At 35.9% G+C, this 19,744-nt stretch overlaps 2 protein-coding genes across 3 annotated transcripts in view; one reads left to right on the top strand and one right to left on the bottom strand.

Annotated features, from left to right (window-relative positions):
* LOC104611254 (uncharacterized) overlaps positions 1–2,527 on the top strand; it is a 54,049-nt gene extending 51,522 nt beyond the window's left edge. For both annotated transcript variants that reach the window (XM_010278253.3, XM_010278240.3), the window contains exon 11: positions 2,141–2,527. In XM_010278253.3, the coding sequence (XP_010276555.1) occupies positions 2,141–2,212 (72 nt within the window). In that variant the 3' untranslated portion in view covers positions 2,213–2,527. The remainder of the gene's footprint in view (positions 1–2,140) is intronic.
* Positions 2,528–12,463: 9,936 nt separating this feature from the next.
* LOC104611270 (very-long-chain aldehyde decarbonylase CER1-like) lies at positions 12,464–19,744 on the bottom strand. Its single transcript, XM_010278257.2, has 10 exons — positions 19,378–19,744; positions 18,999–19,222; positions 18,533–18,765; positions 17,489–17,708; positions 15,248–15,623; positions 15,042–15,149; positions 14,233–14,436; positions 13,597–13,695; positions 13,313–13,492; positions 12,464–12,930 (listed from the first exon to the last, which is right to left on the bottom strand). Exons 1-10 carry the CDS (start codon positions 19,435–19,437, stop codon positions 12,760–12,762), a joined length of 1,875 nt encoding a protein of 624 aa, XP_010276559.1. The 5' UTR covers positions 19,438–19,744; the 3' UTR covers positions 12,464–12,759.

Raw genomic sequence — 19,744 nt, 5'->3', positions numbered from 1 at the left:
TTTGGGCTAATTTGTAATTTTGTTGTTTCTTCCTTTCCTTTTTCTTTTCTTCTTGAGGGCTCAAGTTGTTTTTGGAAGACAAGAGTGTTTGTCTTCCCTCTTGTAATTATTTTAATGATGAATTAATGAATTTGTTATTGATCAAAAAAAAAAAATCAAGCATGAATGCAATGACTGAAGATTAGAGTGAATAAGTAATCAACATCAACTAAGATTCAATAAATAATGCATAGAAATGATATCTGAATGCAAGGATAGGAAGAGTTGGCTTTTACTTGATTAAGAGAGGGAAGATGAAGAACATAAGAAAACCCTTAAGAATTCCAATTGTTGAACCTGATAAGGGCAGCCCAGTGCATGAGGCTTCCCCCAATGCTGTGTCTCGGGAGGGACAGATGTATGCAGCCTTGTCCCTGTACATACACAGAGGCTGTTTCTAAAATTGCCGAACCTGATAATTCCAAATTTTTAATCACTCTTTGTCATGATGGTCTTTTGAAGACTTTTTTTATATAAAGAGAATCAGGCATGGAGGGAGATATTTGGTTCCTGCTATGGAATTAAGAGGGGGTACAGAAGTTGAAGAAGGGATTACTGAGTTGGAGCTGGTGATTTCATGTGGGAAAAACTCTTGTGGAAAATGAGATGGTTGGGACTGACAAAATATCTGAAGTGGAAATTTTTACAAGTAACAGTTGGGAGATTGGGAAAAAGATTCTAGTAGAAAGAGGCTGGAAGCTAACAAGGAGGGTAAGGTAAGAGAGGATAGAACCACAATCAGAACTCCTTTAAATCCAAAAAAGTTGAAGGGTTTAAACAATGGCCAGTTGGTTCACGTTACTAAGGTCTTTTCTAGATTGAAAGATGGTCTCACTGGAGCAGGTCCAAGCAGCAAATTCAAGAGGATGTACAAGAGAAAGAGGACGAAAGCCAAGGATAGAATGAACAGAGAGGAGGATGGAGGAAAATCATCAAACCAGGATCAAGAAAGCTTGAAGATGGGGCCGACTTTTGAAGCTCAAAAAGATGTATTGTCATGAGAAGAGAATTTGTCAAGGAGTGAAGATGAATTAGAGGAAGAGAAGGCAAAAGGGGAAGAGGAAAATGAGGAGGTGAGGGTTGATCAAATTTGAAAAATACAAGATGTGGTGGTAAGAGAGGAAGCTTTGTTGGGGGTGGAAGATGAAATAAAAGTAGAGTTTGAAGAAGGAAAAGAGGAAGATGAGGGGAGCAAGCTTTGGGTCCTTTGAGGGGAGTGGGTTTTGTTGGCAAGAGTGCTATGATATTTAAGGGTTTTGGAAAAGGAAAGATTTTTTTTGGGTATTTCAAGGTATTGGAGGGATTGTTTGTTTTGGGTTTGAAGTTCTTTTCCTTTGTTGTGTGAAATTTTGTCACTTCTCTTTTCAATAAAATTTTCTTTTTTATTTATTACCAAACAAAAAATGAGGGTTGACGAGCTTTTAAAGACACTTTCCTACTCAACTGAGGCCCCATTGGTAAAATAGTCGCAACCCCTCCAAAACACATTGGGTTGCAATGTGTTTTGCCTCATCATCATCATCATCATCATCATCATCCAAGCCTTGTCCGAACTATATGGGGGTCAGCCACATAGGTCCTGTTTTGCCAGTCTGTTCTGTTTAATGCCATATCCATTGTTAAATTATTGATGCTCAAATCATTTCTTACTTCTATCCATGTCCCTTTGGTCTACTCCTTGCCATTCTAGGTTCTAGACCCTTCAACTTGCAACAAATGACTTCTTAGGGTTGCTGTTGATACTCTTTCTATTAACATGATCAAACCATCTTAATCTATTTTCTCTCATTTTACGCCAGTTTTCTCCTGGACTCTCTTGCAATATGGAAATGAGCCCAGAAGCTGTTTTCTGGCCTTCTCTTGTTTTCAGATCTGATCATTTGGGCTTCCCAAATGAAATCATATATAGATAAAGCAAGGCATGCTGATTCGTTTAGGCTTTTCGGATGATACTTGACGGTTCGTAGTATGTTTAGGTTTTGCTAGTAGATTGGTCTGGAAAACTTATTTCCCTTTTGATACTTAACATACATGTATTAGTTTCATTTCATCCACTTGATTTGTGTGACATACTTCGTAAGTATCTTTATTTTGCACGCAGGGCGCTGGCGCAGGCAGTGGTTATGGGTATCCAAATAGTGGAGCATACCCACCTCGACAGGCGTACTATTGAAGTCACAAAAGCTTTGGTAGTGGAGCGTACTTTATTTGATGGATTCATCATGGGTGGGAATCCTTTTTAAAGTCTCATGCCACATGCAGGAAAAAAAAAAGCTCAAGAGGATAGCAGATAGAGCATTTTTGAATTTATTTTTGAAACATTTTACTTATATAATCTTCTTTTCTTGGCAAGGGATTAATTACTCTGTACATTGTGTTACTAATAATGGAAGTGCTGATTTCTTCATAAAAAAATTTGTAATAATCTGAAGAAAGTTTTAAAAAGCGAATGGCATAGTTGAGGCGTAATGGCCCAAAAAGGTGAGAAGTAAGCGTCAAAATTTAAGAATAAAATTAATTTGTTTATAAACTGATAAAAACATGTAATATAACAAATTAGAATGATAGAAGGTATAAAAATTTATAAAATAGAAGTTTTATAAGTATAAGCATTTAAGTATTAAATAAAATAATAATTAATCATCTAACAATTATATACATTTTATTATTTTATGTTTCAAAATGCAAAGTTCTCCAATAGACCTGATCATGGGCCGGGTTCAGGCTTGTTTTTGCCAAAATTCTAATTGGCTCGGCCTCAAGCCCGAGCCTGAGACTGTAAAATTAGCCCCGAAGTGTGGCCCGTGAAAAGGTCTATTCTCAAATGATTTAAATGATCAATTTAGAAGAATGGAAACATATAATGATTCATCATATAATTGGATATTGGATTTATGCAAAAAAAAAATAAATAAATGCATTAGGAAAAGAAAAGAAAAGAATAACAAAATTGGGATGCTAGATTTAAAAAAAACTCTTATCTTGATTGGACCTTTTTGCACTGAACTCTCCTAAAATATCAAGAGAAATTAATAGAACTTGATTTTTCCTATTGGTTTTTCATTTTACTTTTATTTATTTTTTTATCTCATAATTATTGAAGTGCTTCTTGTGAATATTTTGAATTATAAAAATGCATAAAACGTATTTTTTTTTTTTACATTAAATCACTAAATAACCATTGATACTTGAGGCTTATGCCTTTTTACACCTCACAACTTGAGGCTTGAGGCTTATCCCTCGCGTTGAAGTTATGAGGCTTAAGCCTTAAGACAAAATTTGTGCATCTTGCCCCAAGACATAAACTTCACACCTAAAGGCTTAAGCCTTTTAAAACAATGGATATGAATCTAAATAGGTTTGATTTGTTTACAGATCTAAAATTTGACACATCTATCCAACCTATGTGTCAAATTATATATCAAGTTCATGGTCAAGCTCGATCTATCCAACCAATGCCCAGCCAGATCTAAAATTTGACACATCTAGATTGGGCTTGAGTTGATTATTCTGGGCTTGGTGGGCCTATTGGGCTCAATGTATTAAAAATGGCCTTTATGTCTACTTAAACCATTAGATACGAATGCCGTATGTATGTATGTAGCCAAGTCAGGTTAAAGCTGGGTTAGAGACGGGTAACGATTGGACTATCCAAAAACTAACTTGGGTCCAACCTGAAAGACAAATAAAAAATAAAAGCCTGAGGTTTTGGGCGTGGGCCAAGCCCAAGGATAAAAATTCCAAGCCCAGATTGGAATTTTTGCAAGACAAGGAATGGATCCTGGGCACTTGGGCAGATTAGGTGAAGAATCAACCCAAAATATATAATTCTTTCTTTCTTTACCTTGTAATTGTAACTGGTGGAGAGGACCAAATTCCTCCATAACTCTGTGGGGAGTTGTAATTTAAGCTTATCAAAATCAACTTTGTCCACCATGGCCACCTGTTTCAGTTCAGCGGTGTTACAGGGAAGTGGAATTATCAAGTTAGAACCGATACAAAACGGATCAAAGTTAGATTATGAATTAAAATATCATAAAACATTTTTTCATCATTCAAATAGATTATATATTGTCTTATGTTTACATGAGGTTACTGCATTTTAGAGCGAGTTCAGATCCGTTAGCCACAACACATTGTTGGTAACGTTCATCCAACCATATATCGGGATTGGGAATATTGGTGATATAAAATATAAGAGATGATCGCAATATGCTGCTAGGTAAATGTGGCCAACAATGTGTTGTGATCAGTAGACCCGAATTCGTGTATTCTTCTTTTTGATTAAGGGTGTGATTGTCACCGTTAAAATTTAATTAATTATAATGGGGATAATGAAGATTGACATTAAACTATTTATTCAAGCTCTGAATAGGAACTGTTCAATTTAAAAGCTTAAGTTGATAAATGAGGTCACTGAATAATCAAGTTTTTATTCTCTAACAGTGATTTAAAGCAAAAAAACTAAAAATAAAAACACTTTATTAATAAGTTAATTATGTATACCTGAACCCCTCTTCGACATAAAGCTTTAGAAATGGCAATAGCCGTCTTGGAAACATTTCCTCGTAGAAGTAGTTGTTTTGTTTCCTTGGGAATGCTATTGAGTACAACACCAACCACCAAGCTACTTCCATCCACAATTCTAATTTTTAGATTTGGATGCTTCTGGAGATAAAGTTCTCCGTTTTTATTCAATTCTTCTCCCTGTCAATCAAAAAAGGAAAATAAGATATAATTACAAAAGATTGTTAGAACCACAAATAAAAAGCAAATTTGTATCACCACTGTTGAGTGTTGAACTGTTGGATAAGAGTTCGGATCTGTCACTCACAAGCTGTTCCCACCAAGGTTTTTAAAATCGAACTGGGCAACGAACTAGTCAGGGTCCGGTTCCCTGGTTGAATGGTCCGATTATTCGAATTGAATGGACGGTTCGTTTTAACAAAAAAATAAAAAATGGCAGAAACTGTTGGATGGTTCAATCACCTGGGTCAGTATTTGCTGCCCAAATTAATGGTTTTTGACGAAATAACGATTCTGAGGTAAAACGGGACTAATCACCTGACTGGTTTCTGATTTTTCCGATTCGGTCTAATTTTGAAAACCATGGTTCCTACATCCCTATCCACGTACATTATAGGTGCGTATTGAGACTATCTCCTTTCTTATTGAAGATGTTCCCAATACATGGGAATGGTGTTATGAGGATAGGGATTTGGGAACAGTTTGTGGAAAGCAAATCCGGAGTGGTTGGATAATGGGTCCAACAACCGATCAAAATCAATTCTGGATCTGCATAAATAAAAGATGGAGATGGGATCTGTACTGTTCACAACAAAAGCTGTCCCGACACAGTACCAACATAATCTGTATCAATACATCTCATCGTGCACTGCAACCCACCCCATGTATGTGATGTGTAGACACAGACACAGATTATGTTGGATGTGTTGGAACAGTTTTTTGTTGTGAATAGTTCCACTCCCATACAACCATGTATATCAATCATAACTGAATATGCCAGTGTTTGACACATATAAAAGGCCGTATTTGTTGTGGGCTTTCATGTAGGTTTTATGTGTATAGAATAATGACGTGTTCATTTGCAATTGGTTGTGTTGTGGGCCGATGTAACATCATGTGTTGCAACCCCATATAGAATACTTACGTGTTTACTGGTTATGTAGCCATTATAAATGTCTTTATTTGTTATGCTAGGATCAAACTAGTGTTATAGGATAGGATAGTAACTCCTAAGGATGATAATTATAAAATATTATTTATAATTAAATTTATTTATTTATTTTAAGTAAATTTATATTTAAAAAAGAATATTATTATCTAAAAAAAATTTTAGGAATTCAGGTCCCTGCGGGGAATTCATCCCCATAAGGGATTGGGGATAGAAGACAAATTTTATTTCCAATGGGAATCGAAAATGAAGATGGAATTAATTTTAGAATCGGGATTAAAGACGAAGAATAAGATCCGCGCTCCGAACCCGCCCTGTTACCATTGCTAGTAACTCCATAAGATTTTACACTTTAACACTTCTATAGTTAAAATTAGAATGTCAATATGTCATAATCACAAGAATCAATAACTTCAAACCATATATGTTTCTTTCCTTAATGCCAACTACCAGGTGCCAACTACCTGGACCAACTCACTTTGGCACATGCCAACAACACCAACAACCTAATTTATACCCAATTTTAATGGATTGGTTGGAGGTGAACCATGTAGAGGTTAAATACACAAGTAAGCTACCTTATATTGATTTTCAAGATTTTCAAGTTGGTGAAGCATTAAAAAATGTTGGTGACATATATCTTAATTGCAAGGTGTGAATTGGCCTGTTGATATGATCTCCAATTCCCTTGCACCTAGGTTAGAGGGTTTATGAATTTGGGGGATTGTTATGTAGCCCCTTGGAGAAGAAAAAATATGAGACATCCCCTCACCCATGCCTAGGGTTAGGGATGGCAATGGCAAGGACAGGTTTTGAGATAATACAACCTGAATGGGTATGGGTATAGGTGGGGTATGGTATTAGGTTAAACCCAGCACTCCCCAATTCACATATATTTGGGATGCATATAAGCTTTGTGTATTAGGTGTTAAATTTAATAATATTTTGAATTTTATATGAAGGATAATTGATAGTTCATGTATTTTTTATGTATCTTAATCAAATAATTGAAAATTTTGATATTTGTTACGTTCATGTTATTTTACTTATTTGTTGCTTATATATAAAAGAAAAAAATGGGAAATTATATTCAAGTTTAAATTTAACCCATTCTACCCCTTAATGTGAAGAGGGTTTTGCATTTTCATTTATAAGGAAGGTTTGGATTCTAAAAATCCAACCGCTATGGGTTTTGGGCGAATACGGATTGAGGGGTTTGGTGAGGTGGTTAGGGTTTTCAATTTACAAAACCCTCTCCAAACCCACCCCACTGCCATTCTTACGTCAATGGACTCGTGATTCAAAATCAAATCCAATTATCACTGATTTGAATGTTATAATTAGAATCCAATTAATAATCAGATCAGATGCAGGTTTAACCCCTTCCAATCCATGCAGATTTAATCTTATTCAATCTATTAAAATCAAGTCTGATTTAATATAAACTTATAACTGATAAATTTAATATTTATATTTGTATGCATCTATTGTATAAGTTATAAGTAATTTTTTTATCATTTTTATTAATGTGTCGGCGAATCTTATCATTATTAGAGTAGAAGTTCAACTTGGGCCAGAAAAAGACGAGGCAAGGTACCTCAACCCTAACACGACCCAACCGACCCAACCCTCAACGCAATGACGTACTATTGAAGTCACAAAAGCTTTGGTAGTGGAGCGTACTTTATTTGATGGATTCATCATGGGTGGGAATCCTTTTTAAAGTCTCATGCCACATGCAAGAAAAAAAAAGCTCAGAGGATAGCAGATTGAGCATTTTTTAATTTATTTTTGAAACATTTTACTTATATAATCTTCTTTTCTTGGCAAGGGATTAATTACTCTGTACATTGTGTTACTAATAATGGAAGTGCTGATTTCTTCATAAAAAAATTTGTAATAATCTGAAGAAAGTTTTAAAAAGCGAATGGCATAGTTGAGGCGTAATGGCCCAAAAAGGTGAGGAGTAAGAGTCAAAATTTAAGAATAAAATTAATTTAAGTTTATAAACTGATAAAAACATATAATATAACAAATTAGAATGATAAAAGGTATACAAATTTATAAAATAGAAGTTTTATAAGTATAAGCATTTAAGTATTAAATAAAATAATAATTAATCATCTAACAATTATATACATTTTAATATTTTATGTTTCTAAATGCAAAGTTCTCCAATAGACCTGTTCATGGGCCAGGTTCAGGCTTGTTTTTGCCAAAATTCTAATTGGCTCGGCCTCAAGCCCGAGCCTGAGACAATGTAAAATTAGCTCCGAAGTTTGGCCCGTGAAAAGGTCTATTCTCAAATGATTTAAATGATCAATTTAGAAGAATGGAAACATATAATGATTCATCATATAATTGGATATTGGATTTATGCAAAAAAACAATAAAAAAATAAATCCATTAGGAAAAGAAATGAAAAATATAACAAAATTGGGATGCTAGATTTAAAAAAAAATCTTATCTTGATTGGACCTTTTTGCACTGAACTCTCCTAAAATATCAAGAGAAATTAATAGAACTTGATTTTTCCTATTGGTTTTTCATTTTATTTTTATTTATTTTTTTATCTCATAATTATTGAAGTGCTTCTTGTGAATATTTTGAATTATAAAAATGCATAAAACATATTTTTTTTTTACATTAAATCACTAAATAACCATTGATACTTGAGGCTTATGCCTTTTTACACCTCACAACTTGAGGCTTGAGGCTTATCCCTCGCGTTGAAGTTATGAGGCTTAAGCCTTAAGACAAAATTTGTGCATCTTGCCCCAAGACATAAACTTCACACCTAAAGGCTTAAGCCTTTTAAAACAATGGATATGAATCTAAATAGGTTTGATTTGTTTACAGACATTCAAAAGTTCAAATGGATGTTTGTAATTACACGCAGCATCATGGGCTGGTACTAGATAAAAATCTAGTTTAGGCTTCTTTCGTTTAGGTTATGTTTGGTTTGAAGAAAAATATAGGAAAAGTTAGGGAAACCTTTACAACCCTTGTATTGGTTTCCCAATCTTTGCCTTCCTTTCCCTACCTTTTCCTCCAAACAAAATTTTCCTTCAAACAAAACATAGCCTTAAGGCAACACTTATGATGCCGGGAAATTATGTGCAATTTGGTTTTTGCTTCTATTATTCATGTTCTTTTTTATTTTTTTTGTTTGCACTGTTAAGTGGAAAATGTTTTATACTCTTTAATGTTTCAATTATTTGTCTACATATTTTAACTCCAAAATATTGTTTTCTGCAAAACAAAAGTGGTCACAAATCGGACCTGGGTTGGATGGTAATGTGGTCCAGTTGGAAGATGAGTGGTCGAGCTGACGACTGCAATGTAGTTGAGGGCTTGGATTAGCCGAGGATATGTGTCGAATGTTGGCTGAACCTTGATCAACCAGCCGTTAATGTTGGTGCCCCCGCTCTTACGCTGCATTTGACATTTCTTATTTTAAGGAGTTATCTCCTTATTTTAACTGCAAGGAGACGAGTCCTTAAAATATGGAATGCCAAATGCAGTATAGTCTCCTTGTCCTACCTTTGGCGGACCTTGTTCCCCATTTCCCTTAATGGTTCAGATGGTGGCTACCATCAAGATTTTTAAAATCAATTTGGAGAATGAACCGGTCAGGGGTCCAACCATTTGAATCGAATGGTTAATCCGTTTTAACAAAAAAAAAAAAGTCAAAACCGTTCAAACGGTTAATCACCCGGGTCAAGGTGAGTGCTTCTTCACACTCTTTCTATCGGAACTCTCCTAGCCGATCTTCCATTTCTCTTATAGCTAATCTTGGCTTGTCATAAACAGCTTGGCCTAGCCGACCTCCCATTTTCTTATTTATTTGTGTGTTGGAGTGTTCATCCCCTAACCATACACTGTTGAATATTTTAAGTATTATTCAGTTGAAGTTTTAATTCTTAATCATGGACTGTTAATAATACATCTCATACTTCAAATAAAACGGATTAACGAAACAGGATTCATCTAGCGCTAGCCCACTCCATATAGTTGAAATAAGACATGGACGATGATGATGATGATATTATTATGAAAGGTTGATTGATATTATCGCTAGAAAGCTTTTATCCATTAATATATGCAACCTTGTCTCAGCAGTAGCTAGCATGGTACGTATAATTATTTACTGAAATGGGAGAAAAGGATCAAGGGTGATGATGAGGAATTAGGGGAAGGAATCCATGACCAAGAGCTGCATGCCAAATCTTGTGTACATGGAGCATTGTGTCTCCACATTCATGTGAATCCAATCCTTCTGGAGCATGCACTATCCCTGCTCCACGCCATGCACTCATCACCCTTCTTGGTAGTCACTTCTATCCGAGACTCATTTGTTTAACTTTTAGGGGGTGTTTTTTTTTTTTTTTGGATTTTGAGAGGGGGAAAGTTGGTCAATGGGATTTTGGATTTTGGGGACCAGGGAAAGTTTATTTTTTGGGTATTACTTACCTGAGTAAGTGATATCCATCTCCTAAGTGGATAAATAACTTTTCCACATCGGGGAAAGATTCTAACACTTGAATGGGGCGAAAATGCCCCATTTAATAATGGTTTTTTATAGCTAAATGGTCATTTTCTTTTCTACTTGGGAAATAAAAGAATATGGGTAAATACACTTACTTGGGTAAGTGTTTCCCAAGAAAAATTTACCTAGGTAACTGCAAGAAACTTACCAACAAGCGAACGGGCCTTACTGTGTGTGAGAGAGAGAGACATTACAATAATACAATTTACTTACTACCCATTCTATCTGCAAGGATACGTATTACCCAATGGTAACCCAACCAACATGGGGGGAAAGATTCCAACACTTGAATGGGACAAAAATGCCCCATTTAATAATGAGTTTTTATGGCTAAAATGGTAATTTTCTTTTCTACTTGGGAAATAAAAGAATATGAATAAATACATTTACTTGGGTAAGTGTTTCACAAGAAAAAATTACCCAGATAAATGCAAGTAACTTATCAACAAGCGAACGGGCTTTAATGAGAGAGAGAGAGAGAGAGACGTTGCAATAATACAATCTACCTGCACGGATACATATTACCCAATGGGTAACCCAACCAACCTAGACCTACCTGGATATTACTTGCATGAATTTTATTAAGGCTGAAACTTAGGCCGGCTGGGTTAGTCAATATACAACCCAAAAGAAGGGTTGACTAAGTTCATAGGGTTAGGGCTGAGTCTGGATTTTCTACCTATGACAATTCTATCCACACCTACCATCGCAGTTATACATGGGAAACATCTCATCCTCTTACATGTTATTTTGTACGGGAAAAATTTCCCAATTCAAAAAGGTAGTATTTTATGAGTAAGCATGGATAGAATTCTTGTGGGTAGGAGATCTGGAGTCCTTAGGAATAGGATTCAGTGACAATAGCAATACCTGCTCAAGCACACACGATTTAGAGACAATAGCAGCGAATGATTTCTTTAGACATCAAAGAGCAGGATCAGGAGGGATTGAGGGATCCTGCGGCAGTCCTTCTCCAAGCTGGACTCCAGCACTGTCATCCTCGAATCCAACACCCTTACTACTCCCCCTCGTTGGTCATGGGCGAATTCACATGGGCTCCCCACAGCACATCTCAACTATGCATTGAGGACATTTATCATGACAAAGTACAAGAGATGTTTACAATGCATGCTGAGATGTGTACGTGGAGTGGGTGAGGTGCACTCTGTGGGAAGCTGATCTGAACTCATCATGGACATTGCATAGTCCACCATATTAATTATTCAGCTCTCCATCATTGTCCTTTAACATTACCCTAAAATAAAGCACCGACGAAATGGGATTTAATCCTCAAAAGACCGTACTCACAACTCACATCGTTCACACAACCCTTGCAGCCATGAATTGAAAATGTCTCATCATAAAAAAAAAGTATAATACCGTTTTGTAAGGTCTGAATGGGATCTCAACATGAACAAATCTAGTACATTTCTTATTTTACTAATTATTTAACTTGCTGGTAGTAACAAATAATCCTATCTGGCTCAATAAATTGGGTCTTCAATTTCTTATTTTACTTTTGCATTTTCACTGATTCCAAATACCATAGACTTGACACCTACCACTGGGTCTTTCAAAACGGTGAATGGGACTAGTACACAGGGGAGGTTTATATGATTGTTAGAAAAACCAGGGGACATCTTACGCAAGATTAATATTACTGCTAATATGTTTAATTCTGTTAAGCCAGTTTATGTAAATATATAGAAATTTAAAATATAGGGCTGCTCATGCTCTAACTCAGAATGTGAAATTAGTGCTGTTTCTCCTTTTGTTTTGGAGGGGTGATCACTGATCAGCTTCTATGATTGTCTAGTTTTGTCAAACTCTTTGTAGTCTTGTTCAATGAGCAAGGGAATATATATATATATATATATATATATAGGTGTGTTTGGGATCGATGCCGATTTCACATTAGAGATTTCAAAATGATTGATTATTTTGATGTTTGATTGGTCGGTTTCTAAAATCAATAAATCGGGCTGATTCTGATTATTTTTGGATGATGTGATAGGGGAGATAATTCTCATAAACACAAAAATCACTGCTAATAATGATTACCAAATGAACTGATAACCGATTTGTAAGAAATCGCCTTAATAAAAATAATAATACTAAATAAGTAATTTCAAAAATCAATGATTTTTGAAAATATCTCATTAGAGGAATCAACAAACACAAAAAATTAAATGTAATCTCATATATATATGCAGGTGGTGATACAAAGAAAGACCTCGAATCATATAACACACGAAAGAAATCACTTCAACTCCAATTACAAATTGTGGTAGCTAGCTAGATTACTACTAATTAATACATTTTACATTTACACAAGGCCAGGGAACATATTTTGCTTTTGGGTATTAGTATTATAACTCATTATACAAGCCCAGAAATTAAGAGCATTAATTAATTATTAATTTAGTCCAACAAACACAAATTAGAATTCTCTGCAAATCCGGGATGGATCAAATATTCAAATGTGCGACAGAGGAAGAGGAAGGAAGCCATGACGCAGAGCCGCAACCCATATTTTCTGCACATCGATGAGCATGTTGTCTCCGCATTCGTGTTCTTCCCACCCTTCCAATGCGTGTATTATTCCTGCTATACGCCTTGCACTCATCACCCTCCTCGGTAGCCAATTCTGTGCATTATTCAATGGAAAATTAAGATCGTTTGGTGAGATAAGAGGACTAATGTATTAATCCTCGGTAGCCAATTCTGAAACAAATGCACTTAACTGCAACCTAAAACAGCACTTAATTGGCTCAATCGCTGCAACCTTGGTAAACTGATACATGGCATTGCAACAATAAAATCGCAGTAATCTTTCAATTTCAACCCAGGCTCAGTTTAGAAAAGGGTACAAATACATACAAAATTTTACACTCTACAAATCTGTATCTTAGAAGGAGCATAAATACAAATATGTAGTATGCAAAACCTTGTATTTTGTATGTATTTATATTTGTACTCCTTCCAAACTGATGAGACTCAAGAACAAAAGATAGATAAGCAGGACAAACCTCACACGAATGCACGTTCTCCAAAGCTTTGGGGATCGCCATGGCCGGTGTGTGGTAGTAAACACAGTCATTGCTGCGCAACTTCTTTGGCGAAAACTGTGAGAATGGAATGAAGTGGGTTCCCTTTGGTGCTCGCTTCTGTTCCTCCCTTGTCATAACTGCATCATCCACCAACCATACCTGCAGCAACTCGATCATCAAAGATGATTATAGTTATTTGCAAAGTAAAATGAAATTAAAGATGAGACAAATGAAGTGGGTTCCCTTTACTATTCTACTTTTACCTTCTGGGTGTAACTACTTGAAACGACCAAGTTACTCCACAACTCTTTAGGTAGTCGCAATTTTAGCTTCTCAATATCATCCTTGCTTGTAACAACTACCTGTTTTCAGTTCAGAAATGGAATAATGGATTTGGAGGTTAACATACTGAATCCCAACGCATAAGTTCCAACATTGCAACATTAAAAGGGGTGGATTCGAGCTGAGTCGATCCGAATAGTATGAGGCTCGAGTTCGGTTCGTCATTGTTGTATAAGGCTCAATCTTGAGTTCAGCTCGATCGAGTAAAAATTTCATAAACTCAAAAAAATGTTTTATATATATATATATAATATTTTTATTTGATATTTAAAAAATTAAGAATTATAATATATATATTTGAGCCTGGCTCACAAGCCTCACGAGATGAGCTCTATTAAGTTCGAGCTTCACTCGTTTATTAATCGAGCCTGTAAATTGGACTTGAACTCGACTCAAAACTCGATTGAAATCGAGCCGAACCGAGCTTTTCACGAACTGAGCTCGAACAACTCATGAATAGCTCGGGTCGTGGCCACCCCTAATTCTACCTACTATTTTCAATAGAATAAACTGTGTAGGCTAGAGAGAGAGAGAGAGAGAAAGCTAAGAGAGAGTACCTGGACCCCTCTTTGGCACAAAGATGAGGCAATGGCATAAACAATTTTGGAAGCAGGCTTTCCTCTTAAAAGTACTTGTGTCGTTCCCTGTGGTATGCTATTAAGCACAACAGCAACCACCAAACTACTCCCGTCCACAAGTCTAATCTTTAGTTTTGGATGTTTCTTCACATAAAGTTCCCCATTTCCATTCAATTCCTCGCCCTGTAAATCACCTAATTAATTTGATATATTGAAAACTATAAAACAATTTATTCGTCCAAGAAAAGAAAAAAATAAGTTGAACTCTTTGGACTAGAAATAAAAGGGATGGTGAATGCTAAAACCTGCTAAATATATAAATTTAAGAATGACAATACTGTTATAAAAAGCTTAAATGGAGAACTTCTAGCTCGGAACCATAGATTTGTATATGGCTGATTAAAAAAAAAAATGAAATTGTAACTTTTCCAAAACAAATGAAGCAATACAAACTTCCTAACAAAGAAAAAGGGCAGCCTAGTGTATGAGGCTCCCACCAATGTGCAACGTCTGAGGAGGGACAGATGTACACAACCTTATTCTTACTCTTGTACATATAAAGAAGCTGGGTGTCAATTGGAGTAGATTTGATCCAATTCAATTCAGTCCAATATGAATCTGTTAAAAATGAACCAGTTCCAGTCCAATCAAAATTGATTTTGGACTGAATAGGGTCCAATTCAAAACCGGTCCATTGACACCCTTACATCCATAAATGAAACCACGAAGACCCATCCTCAGTGTCATCCCAATGAAGATAATAAATAGACTAGAAAGTAGAAACTTGCCTGATTTAGAAGACCTAAACTCATAACCTTGACACCTCCTGCATCAGCCTCTAGTATTGCTTTCTCAATCAAATTATTGATTGAATCTATTTTCCATGACAACATGTACTGTAAAACAAAATTTGTACCAGTGATCATCATATATACTTATATATATACATTCTCCGGAGTAAAAGGGAAGAACAAAGAGAACTAAACTTTTTTACCTGAAAACTGTATCTTGGTATAGCCCATATTTGCATCTTGAGTTCATTAAGCATATTTCTCTCAACAGTAAATATAGAACCAGAGATCCATGTAAACAACATGGACGCATATGTCACTGGCCACAATATCCACAGATACCAATTTGGAGCGTAGGGCCCAGAAGCCAACGAAGCAAATCCTGGCCGTAAATGGTAGATGGATTCTAGTGTTGTCAGATGCGTTAGATGAACCACATGTGGCGTCTCTGTCTTCCCTTCCAGTGAAGTTTCATACAGTGTGTCGGAGGTGTCATCCATGGTGCCATACATGTAATCGTAAATAGGCATGAAGAGAGAGTAGTTGGTCCGGAATTTTGTGTGGTGAAGAGAGTGAAACCTGCAGTTGAATGCATGCATCAACCCAATGTTTTAAAAACTAACCTCGAACTTGAACCGGGTCGACAGTTCGATCATCCAGTTTGAATATACGGTCTTTTTTGGCAAAAAAATAAAAAATGGCCAAAACTATTGAATAGATTGACAATTTAACCGCCCGAATCAATAGGTCATCAATCAATTCAATGTTTTTTGTTAGGGAACAGGTTTGAGGTAAAACGGAACCGGTTACCTAGATGATTCTTACACCAAACGGTCTGACCGTCTGAACCAATGAATCAACGGTGATTCAAAAACATTCCATAAACCTTCTATATGTAAGAAACATTTGTTCTGATTTTTATATTTTTCTAGATTTACAAAGGAAACATATATAGTATTTGCATGGTTTCAAAAACTGGTAATATCTCACTCTAGAAGTTGTCGAAATGGCAAACATTTCTTGCATTTGAACAATAAAATTTCCTTAGAGTGCTGATCCCCCGTTTGGGAGTGCTTATTTGAGGTTGGGGCCACATCAATAAATTAACACTTTGTAAATAAGCCTAATAAGTGCTTTTTCAGGGAAATAAGCCAATTCATGAATAAGTTCAAAATTCTGGCTTTTTTTAAAGCATTTTTCTTGCAAAAAGTGCTTATCTGTTTCTGACCTGGCTAACTCACCACTTAATTTTAAAAATACCTATATATGAAATAAGTGTTCTTTTTTTAACTTATGAAACATTCGTAAATAGTTATTAGGATAAACACTTAATAATCACTTATTTATCCAATGAATACTCCCAAATGACACCTAAAACTTCTACAGTTCATGACTTTTGATTCGTTAAGTCAACACATGATTAGACTGATTTAGAAGAATATTCATCGAAAGTAAAAATAAGGAAAGGAAGGGAAAGTTAAGTAAATCTTTACAAACCTTATGGTCTTGACTTGAAATACTCGCCATAGTATGAGTCCACTTAAGTCTAGAAGTTGTTAGTTTAGGTCATTTTTTGCTGTTTCGGGCAATATTTACTATTTTTAATAAATTTATCAATTTGGGAAAGTTGGAGTCTAGTCAAAATAGGAGAGTTTGGAGTTCATAATAAATTTGTTTGTAATGATCGAATTGCATCATCCTTCTAACGATTTCAGTTTCTTCCATTGACCCTTTCTCTCTCTCTCTAGGTTTATTGTGTTTGGACTGGACTCTGTTAGAGTATGAATCAGGTAGGCACACATTTAATAAACACTTGGAAAATTTTTTGACACGGTCTCTTAAAATATTCCCAGCTTATCTTTGAAAAATATTCAAAACAACTTTTGATACAGTTGTAAGAATATTTATTAAGTGCTCATTGAATGTATTTACAATGTTGTGCTTATTAGATCTGGACTTATTTGTTCTATGTTCAGGCAGTAATCACCAATTAATTTGATGGCGAACTATATTTTTAAAATCAGAATCTGTGTCTCGAGAAAATTGTTCAACTTAAAAGCTTAAGCTGTTAGGTGAGGTCATTGAATAGGTTTTTATTTTTTAACACATCAAAACTATCCAGCTTAAAAGTTGAAGTTGTTAGTGTTGTTCTTGAATATGTTTTTATTCTCTAACATGACATCTCATGCAAAAACTCATTGGACTTTGAAGTGTTGACAAGCACAGGCCCACCCATATACACCTTGTGCTGAAATTTAATTAATTGTAATGGGGGCTTGACGAGGATAAAACACCAGACTACTTGGTCAAACATGTTTTGATAACATCTCAAAAAACCGTTTAAGGTAAAAGCTTAAGCTGTTAGATGAAATCTTGGGATAGGTTTTTATTCTCTCTAACACTATATCACAATATATTAAAATATTTGTGGTTGGAAGACTTACGATGGAGTGTACATGAGGTACTTGAGAAAAGGAAAGATGTGGAAAAGCCTCTTGGGAACTAGCTCGAAGTTGCAATGGCCCATATAGTTCATGAAGTCAATGTAAGTTAAATATGCAGCAAGTGCTCCGCCTGAAATAGTCCCTGTTATCATCGTGGCTACCAAGGGGATCGAGAAGAGACTGAAATAAAGGAGATGTTCTGCAAATGGATGAATCACAGCTGCCACAAACAGGAAACAAATTATAGCCATACATATAAGTATATATCGAGTGTTCTCTACTATAGGTTGTGTTTGGTTTGAAGGAAAAAGTAGGGAAAGGTAAGGAAACCTTTACAAAACTTGTCCTACCTTTCCCTACCTTTTCCTTCAAACCAAACATAGCCTAAGTGATTACAGTGCACTAGCATCAACAAATCCCCCAATTCTCTTTTAAGTGTTATGGCAGCCTCGATCTCAGTCTTGGACTATGTGAATGAACCAACTCTATATATGTTGAGTTTGGAGTCTCGATCTCAAATAACCATTCAACCTAAAAGTTTAAACTATTAAGTGAGGTGTAGGTATTTATTCTCAAACAAAGCCAATTGGTATTAATTCTATGACCTGGTTTTAGCACAGCTAAGCTAGCACTAAAACCAAGAAACCAAAGTCTTTGATGCGAATTCAGATTTGCTCCTCACAGAGTGCATTTCACAGCAGCACGGCAATGAGAATATATATATAATGAATGACAAATACTAGTACCAATATATGGCTACCTACAAATGCTATAAGGTTAGTGTGAGATGATGCACTCTGTGAGGAGAAAATCCGGATTCCTTCAATGCATATTTCTGTGGCCCCGTCTTGAAGTGACATCGTGATAGGCCACAGCAATACATCAAAGGCCATGATTTTCGATTTTAACCCTGCATAGAGTAGAGTGTGGGGGAGGGGGGCAATGAAGTAATGAAATAAATTGCAAAGATAATAGATATAAAGATGGTGGGGGCAAATGCAACTGTGCATGTAAAAGGCTTATTCAATTCAGAAGTATTATTACATGTTATGGGCTCCGTGACGATGGAGGAATGATGGTGAGAATGGTAGCGTGAGTAAAGAAAGTGATGGTGCAAAGCTCTATGAAGCCAATAGTAAAGGAATTCCACTGGGCCTGCATGAAGGAGCATTATGAGAATAACGCCATCCCACCTCCACACCGGCAATCTTGCAGCCTTACTATAGAAAATAGGTACAATGTAATATAGAAGACCATTTAATATGATTTGATCGTCCCTGCAGCCACAAGTTCCACAGAAATTAAGATAAGATACATGGGTACCTTTGACCCAACCCCACACTGATCCTAATGGGTCATTCGATCCACATCGACCCACTGTCAGAATGGGTGGGTTTAAGTCGGTGGGTTGAATGGATCAAATGGGTAGGTCAAAATTGTCAACCCTACCCTAGATACATCAGAGAAGAGAAAAGATTGGGGATAAGAAGAGCTAAGATGGAGGGTTTACCAATTTCTTTCCCTGTCTACTTGTTCGAATTCGATACCCTTGTGGACTATCCTGTGCTTGCTTTTTGCTGTTTGATAACGAGCTAAGCTTATCCATATCTGGCTATGAAGCATCCTAAATAGCAGAAATGGAAAGGTAAGGAAGTTTCCAACGTCTCTCTCTGTTTCATCCTTGGTCATGAATGAATAGGTGCTGTGTATCACCCAAGGCGCCAAAACCAGGTACTTGATCAGCCCAAACAAATGCAGCAAAAGAAAAAAAAAAAAAAAACAGAGAAGAAAGTGTCTATCAGAAAATGAAATACTTCAAACATAAGAACCAGATCTATCTCTTAGTAAATGCTTCAAACAAAGAAAGTAGGATGAAAAATGAAGAATACCTTGAAGTTTCCAAGCTTTTTCCATGGCCAGTTGGTTAAGGGACCTGGTGTAGAAGCCATGCTTACAACTTTCTAGCTAGCTTTCTCCACTAGACAAGTAGCTAATGGTCTTTGGCAGCTCCTAGCTAGAGCTAACTAAGAATTTTATATATAGCACCTCTCAACTCTCAAATGGTTTGTGCTGTAACGATTGAAACCTCAAGGAAGAAAAATCTGCAGAAGTCATACCTCTTTGTGGTGTTGCAAGCGCACAACCATGCATCTAGTTGGAATCAGGTGTCGGTTTTCATTAATTTAGAAAGCAAAACTGTCCCCTAGCTATTACCTTAGGGAGGAGGGGAGAAAGAAAGCATGTTAATTAATGGTA

Source organism: Nelumbo nucifera, chromosome 4 (assembly GCF_055504915.1).
Source record: "Nelumbo nucifera cultivar China Antique chromosome 4, China Antique-T2T, whole genome shotgun sequence".
NCBI lineage: Eukaryota > Viridiplantae > Streptophyta > Magnoliopsida > Proteales > Nelumbonaceae > Nelumbo > Nelumbo nucifera.
Note: the sequence above shows the minus strand (reverse complement) of the source record. Positions and strands in the feature narration are given on the sequence as shown.